This window comes from Macrobrachium rosenbergii, chromosome 31 (genome assembly GCF_040412425.1).
Source record: "Macrobrachium rosenbergii isolate ZJJX-2024 chromosome 31, ASM4041242v1, whole genome shotgun sequence".
In the NCBI taxonomy this organism is placed as follows: domain Eukaryota; kingdom Metazoa; phylum Arthropoda; class Malacostraca; order Decapoda; family Palaemonidae; genus Macrobrachium; species Macrobrachium rosenbergii.
In genome coordinates this window covers 6228465-6243278 of record NC_089771.1, presented here as the reverse complement: position 1 = coordinate 6243278, position 14814 = coordinate 6228465, and the positions used below count along the sequence as shown (strand labels likewise).

General features: G+C 38.9%; 2 protein-coding genes and 1 long non-coding RNA gene across 3 annotated transcripts in view; 2 read left to right on the top strand and 1 right to left on the bottom strand.

Moving 5' to 3' along the window:
• The first annotated feature begins 84 nt into the window (after positions 1 to 84).
• On the top strand, positions 85 to 1316 carry LOC136855227 (uncharacterized). Its single transcript, XM_067132132.1, has 2 exons — positions 85 to 223; positions 344 to 1316. The coding sequence occupies exons 1-2, from the start codon at positions 177 to 179 to the stop codon at positions 672 to 674; spliced, it is 378 nt and encodes a 125-aa protein (XP_066988233.1). The 5' UTR covers positions 85 to 176; the 3' UTR covers positions 675 to 1316.
• A 78-nt stretch (positions 1317 to 1394) lies between these two features.
• LOC136855226 (uncharacterized) overlaps positions 1395 to 14814 on the bottom strand; it is a 54049-nt gene continuing 40629 nt past the window's right edge. The window contains exons 2-3 of the long non-coding RNA XR_010857953.1: positions 3690 to 3920; positions 1395 to 2364 (exon numbers count right to left, since the gene is read on the bottom strand). This is a non-coding gene — a long non-coding RNA (uncharacterized lncRNA). The remainder of the gene's footprint in view (positions 2365 to 3689; positions 3921 to 14814) is intronic.
• On the top strand, positions 10294 to 13651 carry LOC136855333 (neuropeptide-like protein 32). Its single transcript, XM_067132239.1, has 2 exons — positions 10294 to 10588; positions 12312 to 13651. The coding sequence occupies exons 1-2, from the start codon at positions 10580 to 10582 to the stop codon at positions 12714 to 12716; spliced, it is 414 nt and encodes a 137-aa protein (XP_066988340.1). The 5' UTR covers positions 10294 to 10579; the 3' UTR covers positions 12717 to 13651.

The following is a 14814-nucleotide window of genomic DNA, read 5'->3' as shown; positions in this document are numbered from 1 at the left end:
ATTATTGTAAGTTAATCAAACTTGAATTTTTCTCTTGCAGATGCTGTAATGATGAAGTTTAGTAGCTAAAAACATCATTTCGGAGGAGCTGGCTAAAATCAAACGAGTAAAAAGTGGCTCAGGAGGAGACTATGTTCCAAAATGGAGGCTCTTTGATTTAATGTTGTTCCTGACTGATGTCACCCCAGGGAAGAGTACATCAAACCTTGAGACTACTGTGTCTGTAAGTATTAAGAATGTATGACTGTTTCAAGTATTGTATGTTTATTTTGCATTTCAGATTTATTATAGAAGTTGCCTTAATTTGTATATTCATTTTTTATGATTTACCTTTTTTTTTCAGCAGGAGTCCCAGTCCTCCCACCAGCAGGAGTCTCAGACCTTCAATCAGCAGGATTCCCAGTTATCCCAATCTCTTTTGGTACAAGTTGACTCCTATCAATCAGCAGGATTCCCAGTTATCCCAATCTCTTTTGGTACAAGTTGACTCCTATCAGTCTGATGATGAAGTCATCCATCAGCCATTGCAGACATTCAATTATGACAGTAGTGTAGATGACATTGATCTGCCTACCCCATCATCTTCACACTCTGTGCAAGGAACAAGTCGATCATCATCATCATCATCACGGAATAATGAAACGTGTGGTCGAACTTCCTACTCCAAAACGTAAAAGGAATATGACACCAGAACATGCACCCAGTGCAACCGAGGTAGCATTATCTTTTTTAAAAACCACTGCACAAGCACAAAGGAAAGAAGACATCCCATACGCAGCAGGGGTTTTTGTAAAAGAAGTAATCTCTGAATTTGCTCGCCATAAACATCCAAAACTTATGCTTAAACTTGCTGCATTCCTAAACAAGTTGAAAGAGGAGGAAGGCAGTTAATCATTGGCCATAAACTGTTGTAAGGTGGTATTTTTTTTCCTGTATGATTTCTTCCATGGGGTATAGATATAACTCACAAAAGAAAAGAATCTGTACCAGGGCCATAATTTTATTTTTTACACATTGCATTATGATGTTAAATAAAAAAAAACATTGGCACAGAAACTTTATTTATCCTATAAAATTTATGCAGAACATTTTTATTGCACTTTTATTTCCGATACAAATATGTTTGTAGCTCTTAATTATTATCATCACCACAAAAAAAAAAAAAGAAGAGCTAGTGTCTGAAGGCCATAGCATCCTGAAATGCTACCTTGCCTTTATTCACAAAATGTGTTGCGTACATTTATAGCCTCCTGCGTAGGCCATCGGCCTAAAGCATTTAAGTTTTCCCAGCCAACACCAGTGTCATTACGCCATTGCCCTGCAATTACTCTACCATTATTACATCGTCTCTGTCGATTAACTCTATTGTGTCTAGATTCTTTAAATAGATAATTGTGCAACACAAGGGCTGCTAGCGTAATTAGCCTAACCGCGATTACTACCAAAGCCATTGCCATGGCCATATTCTGGTCATTGGTGTAGAGATGAGACATTTCCATGATTATAATGCGTCTTGATGCCAACACTATGACTTTCTAGGGTTTGTTTTGATTTTCCAGCAGCTGCTTCTCGATATGGGGACTGAACAGCTGATCACATGGTGCTACCGTTGTCATGGCAACGCACAGTTTGCTTGCTGAAACGGCTGCGTGTGCTCGCGACCGTGTAATAGTTTTGTTCAGCAAATGCTGAGCGAACGGAGCCGTGCTGCGAAAATTAGACCAAAGGCGGGTGTCAGTACAGCCAAAATGAGGTCAAGGAAAAAGTGGCTAGACTATGCTAACTCTGGGTTAGCCCAAAATCCTAACCTCGCTCCCGGCACGGACCTGCCTATCGATCGTTTCTGGCCATTTTTTTTGTACACTGAAAGCCTACGGGACTTAAACCTTGTATAAACCACCTGTCCATTTAATAACAACATTGTAAGGTAAACTTATGCGTGGTGGAAGCTAAACACTCACTAGTATTGAAGCGATTGCAGACGCTGTGTAAACAATACATCGTTTGATTTCACTTCATTCTGGGGATTTTCTAAATGACCCCTTTTATAGCCCAAGACCCAAAATAAGGCACCCAGCCTCAGTTAAATACACTGCCACAAAACTTACAAATGTGTGTGAAAACTTGCAGAAATTTAACGGAAAACTGAAGGTCAGTTGAATCAAAATGTTCACAAGGAAGAACAACTAGTGTGTGTGTACGCATGCATTCACACAAGTATATATGAATATGAAATAGATACACAAATCCATAAAAACTTCTATAAATGACCTACCTCCTCTAGACTGGTGTATCCTGGACGAGACCATGGTTGGCAGAGCAGTTCCAACAATTTGAGCCGACCGTCTTCCAGCACTGGATAACCTGGAATACGTTTAAGAAGGTCATAACAATATTCTGGGCACTTAGTTTCGCTTAAGACTGAAACCCTTTGCACTCAGAGTGTCGAAGGAACAACAATATAAAAACGTGATTAAAATTGCACGGGCTCTCCAACTGTTAAAACCTGTTATATCACATCACTGTCATAATCAACTTCAAGTCATAATATTAATCTGATTTGTATAATTTCAGTGCTTTGGTGATGAAATGAAATATATACCCCTTGGTCATTAAAGATTCTTTTTTTTTTTTATACTACTACCGTCAACACATTAAACTTTCCCAAGTAGCTGTTTAAGGTTGGTCATAAGGAAATGCTAGTTTAACAATAAAACCCTTTCAAAACCTTCTCAGGAGTTGCATTTAGTAATGAATATATATATATATATATATATATATATATATATATATATATATATATATATATATATATATATATATATATATATATATATATATAGTCACAACCAGGCGTTTGCCTTATTAAAATATATTGCAAAAGTCACTGACCATTTCCCGTCATATCTATAATCAGGTATATAATGTCTTTTCAGTTTAACCGCCAGATCTCGCTATCGTCAATGGCACATTCCAGTAGGAGACTCCCAAAACCTCAATTAGCCCCCCCTTTGAGGTGCCATCTGCATCGTGTTTCATACGACATACATACGTGCTACATTAGTTAATATTAAGTTATCTCAACTGCAGTGCACCATATGCACCCTTTTCTGCAGTTTCAAAAAAATTTCATTGATAACACCTTCGTGCGGAGCTCTGCCTCAGAAATACCAACACAATAAGTTTTGTTTATGTACTAAATGATGTCTATATTTATTGCTGAACACAATTCTGGGCCATTTTGCTCGCACAGGGTGGGTCTGTCGTGCCCTATAACCCTTAGAAAGGGCCTAAACGTCACTAATTTTCTACGTTTTTCTGAATTCACTCCACTTTCTGTCATCGGTGCCCGTCAAAGTAGATTGCAGGATTTCTTTTTATTTTTAGTGAGGGCGGGGAATGACATTCCCAGCAAGACTTTCCCCTGCCTACTGTCCAACTCTGCCTCGCTGCTTCTCTGGTGTCTGGTCAAGCTCGCACAGAAGCTTTGAAAATATGACAGAATCTGCCCCCAAGAGGTCCTAACTCTTTCACTGTTTCACTGACACAATAACAATATATAAATCACTAATGGTGAGGATAAATGTCGACCAACATTCTGAATGAAATGTTCAGACGTCGTTGCTTCCCAAATTCCCAGGCTTCTTGAAACGAGTAGCATTCCCTCTGCGTGGCCTCACTTCCCTTACCTGACTGTTGGATGTCTACGTCCACACAAATATCTTGCCAAGGATTGTCCTTTGCACGCTCCACTCGTTTGTTAAAAGAGCCTGCGGTCCTCCTTGTTGATCACGCGTTGGTCACGTAGTTAGTTAGCTATCGTCACCTGAACCAATCTGACGGCCGGTGGCCTTTCTCTTCTTCTTCTTCCTCTTCCAACTTGGGTATCAGAATCGGGGTCCACCTCTCGTCCTGTATAACTAGAGATTGACGTTGTTTGAGTAATGTTTGTCCCTCGTGTAGCCGCCCCACCCCCACCCCACACACACAAAACAATTATTTATAGTCGGACACAGATTGAAAGTAACACTAAATCAATCTGAATTCCGATTTAAATTAATCTTCGTTATTTTGACAGGGTTGGGAAATTTCCTGTCACGATATGGCTGAGCAAATGACGTCAGTAGTGTTTGTGGATAGAGATCAAATAACGACGAACTGAAAAAAAATGATCTCTATGAAAGATAAGGATAATTATAATAATAACAGAAAATAATCAACATTAAGACCAGGATATTATTAATTCTATTATTAATAATATACTTAAATAACGATAAACTGAAAAAATTCTCTTTATAAGTGATAAATATGACATTATCGTACCAGAAAAAATAGCATTAATACCAGGCTATTGTTAATACTGTACTATTATTAATAATATACTTTACTTGCATCAGTAACAGAGAGAGAGAGAGAGAGATTACTGTTAAGTATGTGTATGGGCTTGGAGGTATGGGCACTTTTGCCTTGGGAAGGTCCTCCTCAGAGGCTGCTTCCCTGCAAGGAAGCAGGTTTCCTTCCAGGCTGGGGAAGCGGGCCTGGGGAGGGCCTGAACCGAAAGGATGAGGAACACCAAGGTGCCCTAGGGAATCTATCCCCTGAGGGCACTCTTGCCAGGGGAAGGACCTCCTCAGAGGCTGCTTTCGTGGAGGGAGGCGGGTTCTTGCCTGGCTGGGGAAGTGGACCTGGGGAGGGTCTGAACCACAAGGGTGAGGGACCCCAAGGTGCCCTAAGGAATCCATCCCTGAGGGCACTCTTGCCAGCCAGGGAAAGGACCTCCTCAGAGGCTGCTTTGGTGGAGGGAGGCTGGTTCTTGCCAGGCTGTGGAAGCGGGTATGGGAGGAAGGATGAGGGACCCCAAGGCGCCCTAGGGAAGCCATCCCTTAAAGGCCCCCTGTGTATAATGACTGTATACTTCTTTAGACTTCTGTAGTGGCGAGTATGTCGGATTTAAATTAAACCTGTGATGATAATGAGATAATTCACGCGTTACCAATTTTGTTTAATAATTTCTTTAGTTAATTCAAGTTGGGTCGGCCTTATGGCAGCAATGTTCCTTGCCCAAACAGATTCTATAAACCTGTTAAGCTTTTGGAAGGAAACACAGGCCTGGTGAGGACCTTTGGACTCGCCAAAGCTGTTTACTAATTGTACTTTTCAGATCGATATTTTCTGTGTCAAATGAGATCTCACTCATTCAGACGTATTATTATTATTATTATTATTATTATTATTATTATTATTATTATTATTATTATTATTATTATTATTATTATTGATGATGATGATTTTAAGCAGTATTCACCATTTGTTTCTTTAGATATAGCGTTTATTTCTCAAATCTTGAACTCAAAAAAACTCAAACCTTGGCTTAAATATTCATGATTCGTTGCAATAGAAATATAAATACATAGCTATTTATTAATAACTATTTAACGACCAATCTAACACACCCAAGTTAAATTTATTCCTTGGACGAATCATAAAACTTAACATTAAGACACAAATTGACAGATTTAACACATATAAACATTCAACATTTCGTAAATAGATAAGAAATTTATTTTTATATTTTTTTAAAGTTTACCAAGAATATTATTTTCTATATCTAATATTTAAAGTTTAGAGAGAACAATCGTATATTATATATTCACAAACACTTCGTTGAATAAACAAAGCTCAGTCTCACTACTGATATTATCATTAAATATTATTTCTACTACTATAAATAGTCAAGTGCTTCCAGTTCCACTCCTCAAACTCTTACCGAAAGTGCTTTCACTCCTCAAACACTTACTGAAAACGCTTTCACTCCTATAAAACACTTATGTAAAGTGCTTTCACTCCCAAACACTTACTGAAAGTGCTTTCAACCTCTAAAACTCTTATAAACCGAAAGTGCTTTCACTCCTCAAACACTTACTGAAAACACTTACTCACTCCTCAAACACTTACTGTAAAGTGTTTTCACTCCCCAAACACTTACTGAAAGTGTGCTTTTACTGAAAACTCCCTAAACACTTACAGAAAGTGCTTTCCTCCTCAAACACTTACTGAAAACAAACACTTACTGAAAAGTGCTTTCACTCCCCAAACACTTACTGAAAGTGCTTTCACCTCAAACACTTACTGAAAGTGCTTTCATTCAAACTTGAACTCTTACTGAAAGTGCTTTCAAACACTTACAGAAAGTGCCTCAAACACTTACTGAAAGTGCTTTCCTCCTCAAACACTTACTCAAACACTTACTGAAAGTGCTTTCACTCCTCAAACACTTACTGAAAGTGCTTTCATTCCTCCAACACTTACTGAAAGTGCTTTCAATCCTCAAACACTTACTTTCCTCACTGAAATTGCTTTCACTCATCAAACACTTACTGAAAGTGCTTTCACTCCTCAAACACTTACTGAAAGTGCTTTCATTCCTCAACACTTACTGAAAGTGCTTTCATTCCTCCAACACTTACTGAAATTGCTTTCACTCATCAAACACTTACTCAAAGTGCTTTCACTCCTCCAACACCTACTGAAGAAAGGCACGTATTAATTATCTATGATCTATGCTTCCTCTCTCTCTCTCTCTCTCTCTCTCTCTCTCTCTCTCTCTCTCTCTCTCTCTCTCTCTCTCTCTCTCTAATGCTTCATACAATACAACAATTTCAATGACGTTCAATTTATCACCATTTTTATTGCTGCGTATCTCTCTCTCTCTCTCTCTCTCTCTCTCTCTCTCTCTCTAATACTTAACCTTAGAATGATGAGTCGAATTTACCTAACAAACTTCTGGCCTTGATGCCAGGGTCAGAAAGCACTTGGGTATGCGAGAACCTATTATTCTATTAAAGCGTAAGTATATATATTAACCTCTAAGTGTATGTATATGTATATATATATATATATATATATATATATATGTATATATATATAAATACATATATATATATTTATAAATTTTATATGTATATATAAATATATATACATACACATATTTATATACATATAAATATTATATATATATATATATATATATATATATATATATATACACATTTATATATATACATATATATATATATATATATATATATATATATATATATATATATATATGTATATATGTATATATATACATATATATGTGTACATATATACTGTGTGTCAATGGTCCTTCTGTGGGCTTGTTAATAATAATGAATAGGGTTAATAATCTAATCTGAATAATAATAATATATAATTTCCCATTCCAGATCTTGGTGACACTGGCGTTCTGCTTCCTCCTCCTGGGCTGGACGACGGCCTTCCCAGAACCGAACCCAGTGGCTCTGGCCAGTCCACTTCCAGAGCCCGCTCCCGTCCCCGATCCTCACCGCAGGAGAGGAGGCCGACGGAAGGGGCTATTAGGAAGATTATTCCGCTTTGGCAGAGGTCGAGTTAGGCGTCGTTTCGGCCGCGGAGGATTCAGGCCCTTCCGAGGAATTGGGGGCTTTGACGGAGGTCATTACTTCGATGACTACCACTTCGATGACCGCTTGGATTTCGGGCATGGGCATTTTTAGTGGGTATCGTTAAGGGGCCCTTTGCTCGTCATCATAACTTTCCATCGAGGGTCATTCAGAGACTGTACTACCCAATGGGGTCATTAAGTCTGTATTCACCACCAAATAGGGGTCATTAATCATTAGAAGTTTCCATTCATCACCAAATGGGGGTCATTACCAGTCTGTACTCTTCACCCAATGGGGGTCATTAAGTCTGTATTCACCACCAAATAGGGGTCATTAATCATCAGAAGTTTCTATTCATCACCCAATGGGTTCATTAAGAGTTGCCACTCACCACTTAACCTGGGCATTTAAAGTTTGTACTCACCACCAAACAGGGGTCATTAGAAGTTTCTATTCATCACCCAATGGGGTCATTAAGTCTGTATTCACCACCAAATAGGAGTCATTAAATATTTGTATTCATCACCAAATGGGGGTCATTACCAGTCTGTACTCTTCCCCCAACAGAGGTCATTTAAAGTCTGTATTCACCATCCAACAGGGGTCATTAAGAATCTGTATTCATCACCCAGTGGGGGTCATTAAAGTCTGTACCCACCACCAAACAGGGTCATAAAAAATTTGTCCTCACCACCAAACAGGGTCATTACCCACAGGGGGTCTTTAAGTATCCGTACTCACCACCAAACAGGGGTCACTAAGAGTCTGTACTCACCACCAAACAGGGGTCATTAGGAGTTTCTACTTATCACCCTATGGGGGTCATAAGTAGCCCATATCCAACCCCAAATGGTGGTCATTCAGAGTTTGTACTAAACACCCTACACGAAAACTACAATTCGTGTTCACGAATCGACCAAAATCTACCCATACCAAAGTTAGTTCACGAAAAACCTAAGACATTTTTTGACGTTTTCAATCTGATGTAAATTTGATGGACACAGTTCATCGAGTATGGCATTAGCTTGAGCTATCCAAGCGATATAATACCGTGATTCTGTTTTTCAAGAATCATAAGTTTTATGTCTATTAAAGTCCTTGCAATGTAAGGCAGTTTTGTGACTGTGTTTAGCGTTATAATCTTAAGGTAAAATAAATTTACATAGGGTTATGCATCCCATCGAGTTTTGTTGAACCTGAATCGAGAGAGAAAAGACTAATGAAAGCATGAATATTGAAGATGGTTAATAATTTTGCACTGACAAGACTGATTCTAGTGGGCAATACTGTGATCAATATCGAAAGCTCATTTTTAATGTTAACATTATGTGTATAGATATATATAGAGGGGTGGCGGTCGTTTGACTGTTTATCTCTGGAACTACTTGTTTAATCAACAGTTATTCATATATCGCAAGCTGTTGTGGGGAAGAGGCCCTACTGTAGTAAGAAATTTGAATAAGGAAAGCACACTGGACATTAATCCACCACGCACCAGCATCGATAATGCAGCGTCTATTGTTTATACTGGATGTTAAACTTACATTTATTGGCATGGTTCCGAATATCAGAGCGTTCTGGAGACGCCAATCGAACACCAGTGCGATAGCTGATTCCCCTTTGAGGAGGAGCCTACGAGAGTTGAACTGAATAGAATGTACAATTTAAGCCAAGGGCCAAGCACTGGGACCTATGAGACCATTCAGGCTGAAACGGGAATTGACAGTAAAAGGTCTGAAAGGTGTAACAGGAGGAAAACCTCAAAGCAGTTGCACCAAGAATCAACTGTTAGGAGAGGGTGGAAAGTAAGATGGAAGAAAGATAATACGAATGGAGTTACAGTAAAAGGAATGAAAAGGGTTGCAGCAAGGGGCCTAAAGAAGGCACGCTGCAAAGAACCTTAAGTAACGCCTACAGTGCACCGCATGAGATGCACTACGCCCCTACGGGGGGAGCCACAGAGAAAGAAGAGATAACTCATCAAAGAGAAAACAATATAAATTAATACATTCCATAAATCAATAGTTACAAATATAAATAACTTATAAAGCACAAGGTGGTGGCCTCTGTTGTTGGTACATACCCATAGCGCCGCCACAAGTACGATTATGGCTAACTTTAACCTCAAAGGAAATTTGTTTAAAAACTACTGAGGCTACAGGGCTGCAATTTTGGTACGTTTGGTGACTGGAGGGTGGATGATTAACATACCAATCTGCAGCCCTCTGGCCTCAGTAGTTTTTACGATCTGAGGACGGACGGACAGACAAAGCCGGCGCAATAGTTGTCTTTTACAGAAAACTAAAACGCATACTAAAACGCCACTAAAAGTTGGAGACCCTTCCGGAATTACACAGAATTATCTCTGAACGCTCTCTTGTTCCTCCGCAAAATGTAAAATGGTAACCGCAGGCAGGAAGAACATTACGTTGCAGGACGATTGCTAGGCGGCCATTCCTGAGATGCTGACTGCAGTATGGAAGAAACAAATCTACATTTTATGTGCGGGTACAAACATATTTAAAAACAAATCTCTACAGTTTCCCGAAAGCTCTCTGTAGAGATTAATTTTTAAATATATGTACCCATACGTAACTGTGGATTTTCAAGACTCAAGCTACTACGAGTATTTTTATGACTGCAATATTAAGAATTCCGCAATTCCAACGTAATACTGCATTGTACCCAGCGTACTTCGTTCGCCCTTGTTGCAAAGGCTACAATTTCCCGGAATGATTGCAGGATGCTGGGGGAAAAAAGAAATTAACTAAAACCGGTTCAGAGCAAACTCGGTTGACAGATATCGCCGAGCCGATTAGATTCACCTGATCGTCCAGAGGACCAGACGTTCAGCGAATCCCCCTCGATTCGCTGAAACAATTCTTCTTTTAGGTTCATCAGAGTTCAGATCCCTCGTAGTATCTTGACAGGGCTTTGTCACGACGAATGTCCTCGTCGTGAGGAACTAGTCACTGGCAACTCGAAGCTGAACTCCGCTCGGGACGAGTCCTACGCTGCTTCCAGTGACTGGGATATAAAAGTGAAAACAGGACATACCCTCTACGCATTCAATCTCCGGTTACGTTCTTCCACAAAAGACGGTCAGCTCGACGTACACGAGTCTTGGCGCAACTATGAACTTGGTAAGGCTTCAAGTGAAGTGTTGGATTCTGATGTGAACATTGCACATACGTGCTTTGATTCCTGACAGCAAAATACTTCGACAGAGACGTGGGTGAATATTAAACTAAATGTTTTAGTCATTCGGGGTTTGAGTTTAGTATTATCTCTAGCAAGAGTTTTTGAATTGCATGTGTCCTAATTAGAATGTCCCAAATCCTGGTATGGTTTAATTGTATCAACGACTTCACGCTTTATTCATTCAGGGTTTGAATTTAATACTAACTGGCTCTTATACACAGTCCCTGAATTACTTATGTTCTAATTAGAAAGTCCCGAAACATTATAAAGAATCAAAATTCTGGAGTCTCAATAACGATTTTCTTAAAAGCCTGGAACCTTCCAGTATCTTACAGAAAAAAAACTAATATTCCTTCCCATTCCAGACAGCCAAATTACCTCTTCTTATTAAAAATCTGTAAGAAACTTCCAGTCTCTTGAAAAACTCTAATATTAATTCCCATTCCAGAGAGTCAAATTACCTCTTCTTACAAAACTCGGTAGGGCCCTTCCAGTCTCTCAAAAACACTAATATTAATTCCCATTCCAGGTCTTGGTAGCGTTGGCGCTCTGCTTTCTCAAAAAAATCTGTAATATTCATTTACATTCCAGATATTGGTGACATAAAACTCTAATATACTGTACATTCCAGATCTTGGTAACATAAAACTCTAATATACTGTACATTCCAGATCTTGGTGACATAAAACTCTAATATACTGTACATTCCAGATCTTGGTGACACAAAACTCTAATATACATTTCCATTCCAGATCTTGGTGACATAAAACGCTAATATAAATTCCCATTCCAGATCTTGGTAACATAAACCTCTAACATTCATCCCCATTCCAGATCTTGGTGACATAAAGCTCTAATATAAATTCCCATTACAGATCTTCGTGATATAAAACTCTAAAATAAATTGCCATTCCAGATCTTGGTGACATAAAACTCTAACATTCATCCCCATTCCAGATCTTGGTGACATAAAACTCTACCATTCATCCCCGTTCCAGATCTTGGTGACATAAAACTAACATTCATCCCCATTCCAGAATCTTGGTGACATTAAACTCTAACATTTCATCCCCATCCCAGATCTTGGTGATATAAAACTCTAACATTCATCCCCATTCCAGATCTTGGTGACATAAAACTCTAACATTTCATTCCCATTCCAGATCTTGGTGACCAAACTCTAACATTCCTCCCCATTCCAGATCTTGGTGACATAAAACTCCAATATACATTCCAGATCTTGGTGACACAAACTCTAACATTCTTCCCCATTCCAGATCTTGGTGACATAAAACTCTAACATTCATCCCCATTCCAGGTGACATAAAACACTTAACATTCATCCCCATTCCAGATATTGGTGACATAAAACTCTTATATACATTCCCATTCCAGGTGACATAAAACTCTTAACATTTATCCCCATTCCAGATCTTGGTGACATAACACTCTAAAATTCATCACCATTCCAGATCGTGGTGACATAAAACTCTAATATATATTCCCACTCCAGGTAACACAAAAATCTAACATTCATCCCCATTCCAGATCTTGGTGACATAAAACTCTAACAATCATTGCCATTCCAGATCGTGGTGACATAAAACTCTAATATAAATTCCCATTCCAGGTGACATAAAACTCTAACATTCATCCCCATTCCAGATCTTGGTGGCCTTGGCGTTCTGCATTCTTCTGGGTACAGCAACGGCCTTTCCAGAACCGGCCCCAGTGGCTCTGGCGAGCCCTCTTCCAGAACCCGCTCCAGACCCCGACCCCCACAGACGGAGAGGCTTTGGCTTCGGCCTTGGGAGGTTTGGAAGATTTGGTGGCTTCGGAGGCTTCGGGGGCTTCGGAAGGGGCCGAGGACGCTTCGGAAGGCGCAGAGGCCGCTTTGGGCACGGCCTCTTCGGGCATGGCCTCTTCGGAGGCCTTGGACTCCTCGGCGGCGGTCATCACCACTTCGGAGGCGGGCATCACCACTTTGGGGGAGGTCATCACCACTTGGGCGGCGGTCACCACTTCGGAGGCGGTCACCACTTCGGCGGCGGTCACCACTTCCATGGATAATTCTAACTGTTTTCCTAAAGATTCATTATTCGTCACCATTTTCAGTGGGGGTCATTAAGAGATCGTGTTCATGATCCTCTGGAGGTCATTAAGATATTGTATTCATAATCCTCTGGAGGTCATTAAGAGTGTGTGTTTATAATCCTCTGGAGGTCATTAAGATACTGTATTCATAATCCTCTGGAGGTCATTAAGAGACTGTGTTCATAATCCTCTGGAGGCCATTAAGAGTGTGTTCACAATCCAAAGAGCATCATTAAGACACTGTGTTCACCATACACAGGGGGTCAATAAGACACTGTTTTCACCATCTAATGGGGTCATTAAGACATTGTGTACATTACTCAGTGAGAGTCATTAAGAAATTGTATCACCATCCAATAGGGGTCATTAAGAGTCTGTATTCATCACCAAATGAGTCATTAAGAATTTGTATTCACTGTCCAGATGGGTAGTGTGTTCAATACCCAGTAGGTGTCATTAAGAGTTTGGATTCACTTCTCAGTGGGGATCAATGAGAATCTGTTCACCACACAAGGATACATCACCAACCAATAGGGGTCATTAAGAATCTGTACTGACATCACACCTTGGGGCCACAGAGTCTCCACTCAACACCAAATGGGGGTCATTAGGACCTAGTTTACCAGCTAAAAGGGGTCATTAAGAGTCTGTACACCCCACAGCTACTATTACTGGTCACAAACTTACCAAATTGTGTGGCAATTATTTTTCCTGACGTTTTCGCTCACATGAAATTTTGCTGCAACAAAGGCTTGAGATATTCCAGCGATATCCTTCTGTAATCTGATTTCAGAAACACAAATTTCATTCACATTTAAACCCTTGTAATGTGAGGGCTTAAATATGCAAAGTAAAGTGATCTCATTTACTGTTGTATTCTCAAGGAGAATAAAGTTATGCATCTTACAGAAGTTCATTAAACCTAAGTCCAGAGGGAGAACTAACTAGTATCATGAAAATTCATATGAATACTGAAGATGGTCAACTGATTCTAAAGGATCAATACCATGATCCATGTGGAAAGCGTATTTGTAAAGTTTATTATTATTATTATTATTATTATTATTATTATTATTATTATTATTATTATTATTATTATTATTATTATTATTATTATTATTATTATTATTCAGGAGATAAAACCTATTCAATGGAACAAGCCCACCAAAGGGGCCACTGACTTGAAATTCAAGATTCCAAAGAATATGGTTTTAATTACGAAGAAGTAAGAGGAGTTACAGGGAAATACTGAAAAAAAGAGATCCCACTTATCAAAAGAGAAAAAATTTATTAAAAAATTAATAAATATATAAAAACATATTAAAATGCAAGGAGCATAGTATTAGTGCAGTAATGCATTGCATCTTCGATTGAACTTCTGAAGTTCCCACTGCACGACATCCTCTGAAGGGAGGCTGTTCCACAGAAGTCACCACAGGGCAGAATCAGAAATCAGATCAGGCAAGTGTGATTAAGGAGCAAACATATGACATCAGTGAGTTCCAGTTTCGTCACAGTCGATTGGTCCTGTCAGTGCACTGCCCTGTGAGGTTTTATGCACTCTCCAGTGCCGACCAGATTCAGAAGAACCAAACCTGTGATTGTGTTGATCTGTAGCTGTAAAAGATCTTCATACAGCAGAATAATTCACCCTGTTCAAACCAGTTATTGCCTTTTCGTTGTACAGTCTAATGCGTTTCCATGTAAGCTGACTATCTGTTGAATCCTCTTTCAGAGATGAATTGGGAAACTTTGCTTGGTGAGCTAAACATTATGCTAAAGAAGAAGATATCTGATTTTCTGTCTTATAATGAAACGCACATTTTTCTACATGACTTGCATGTTAATGCATGTGCTTTGTATTCAGTTTTTTCTTACTCATACTGGATAGATCTACACTCATATCTGCACACAAATACACATACAAATACATATACATATATACATATATATATACACACACATATATATAATATATGTATATATAATATATATATACATTATACATATATAAATATATATATATATATATATATATATATATATATATATATATATATATATATATATATAT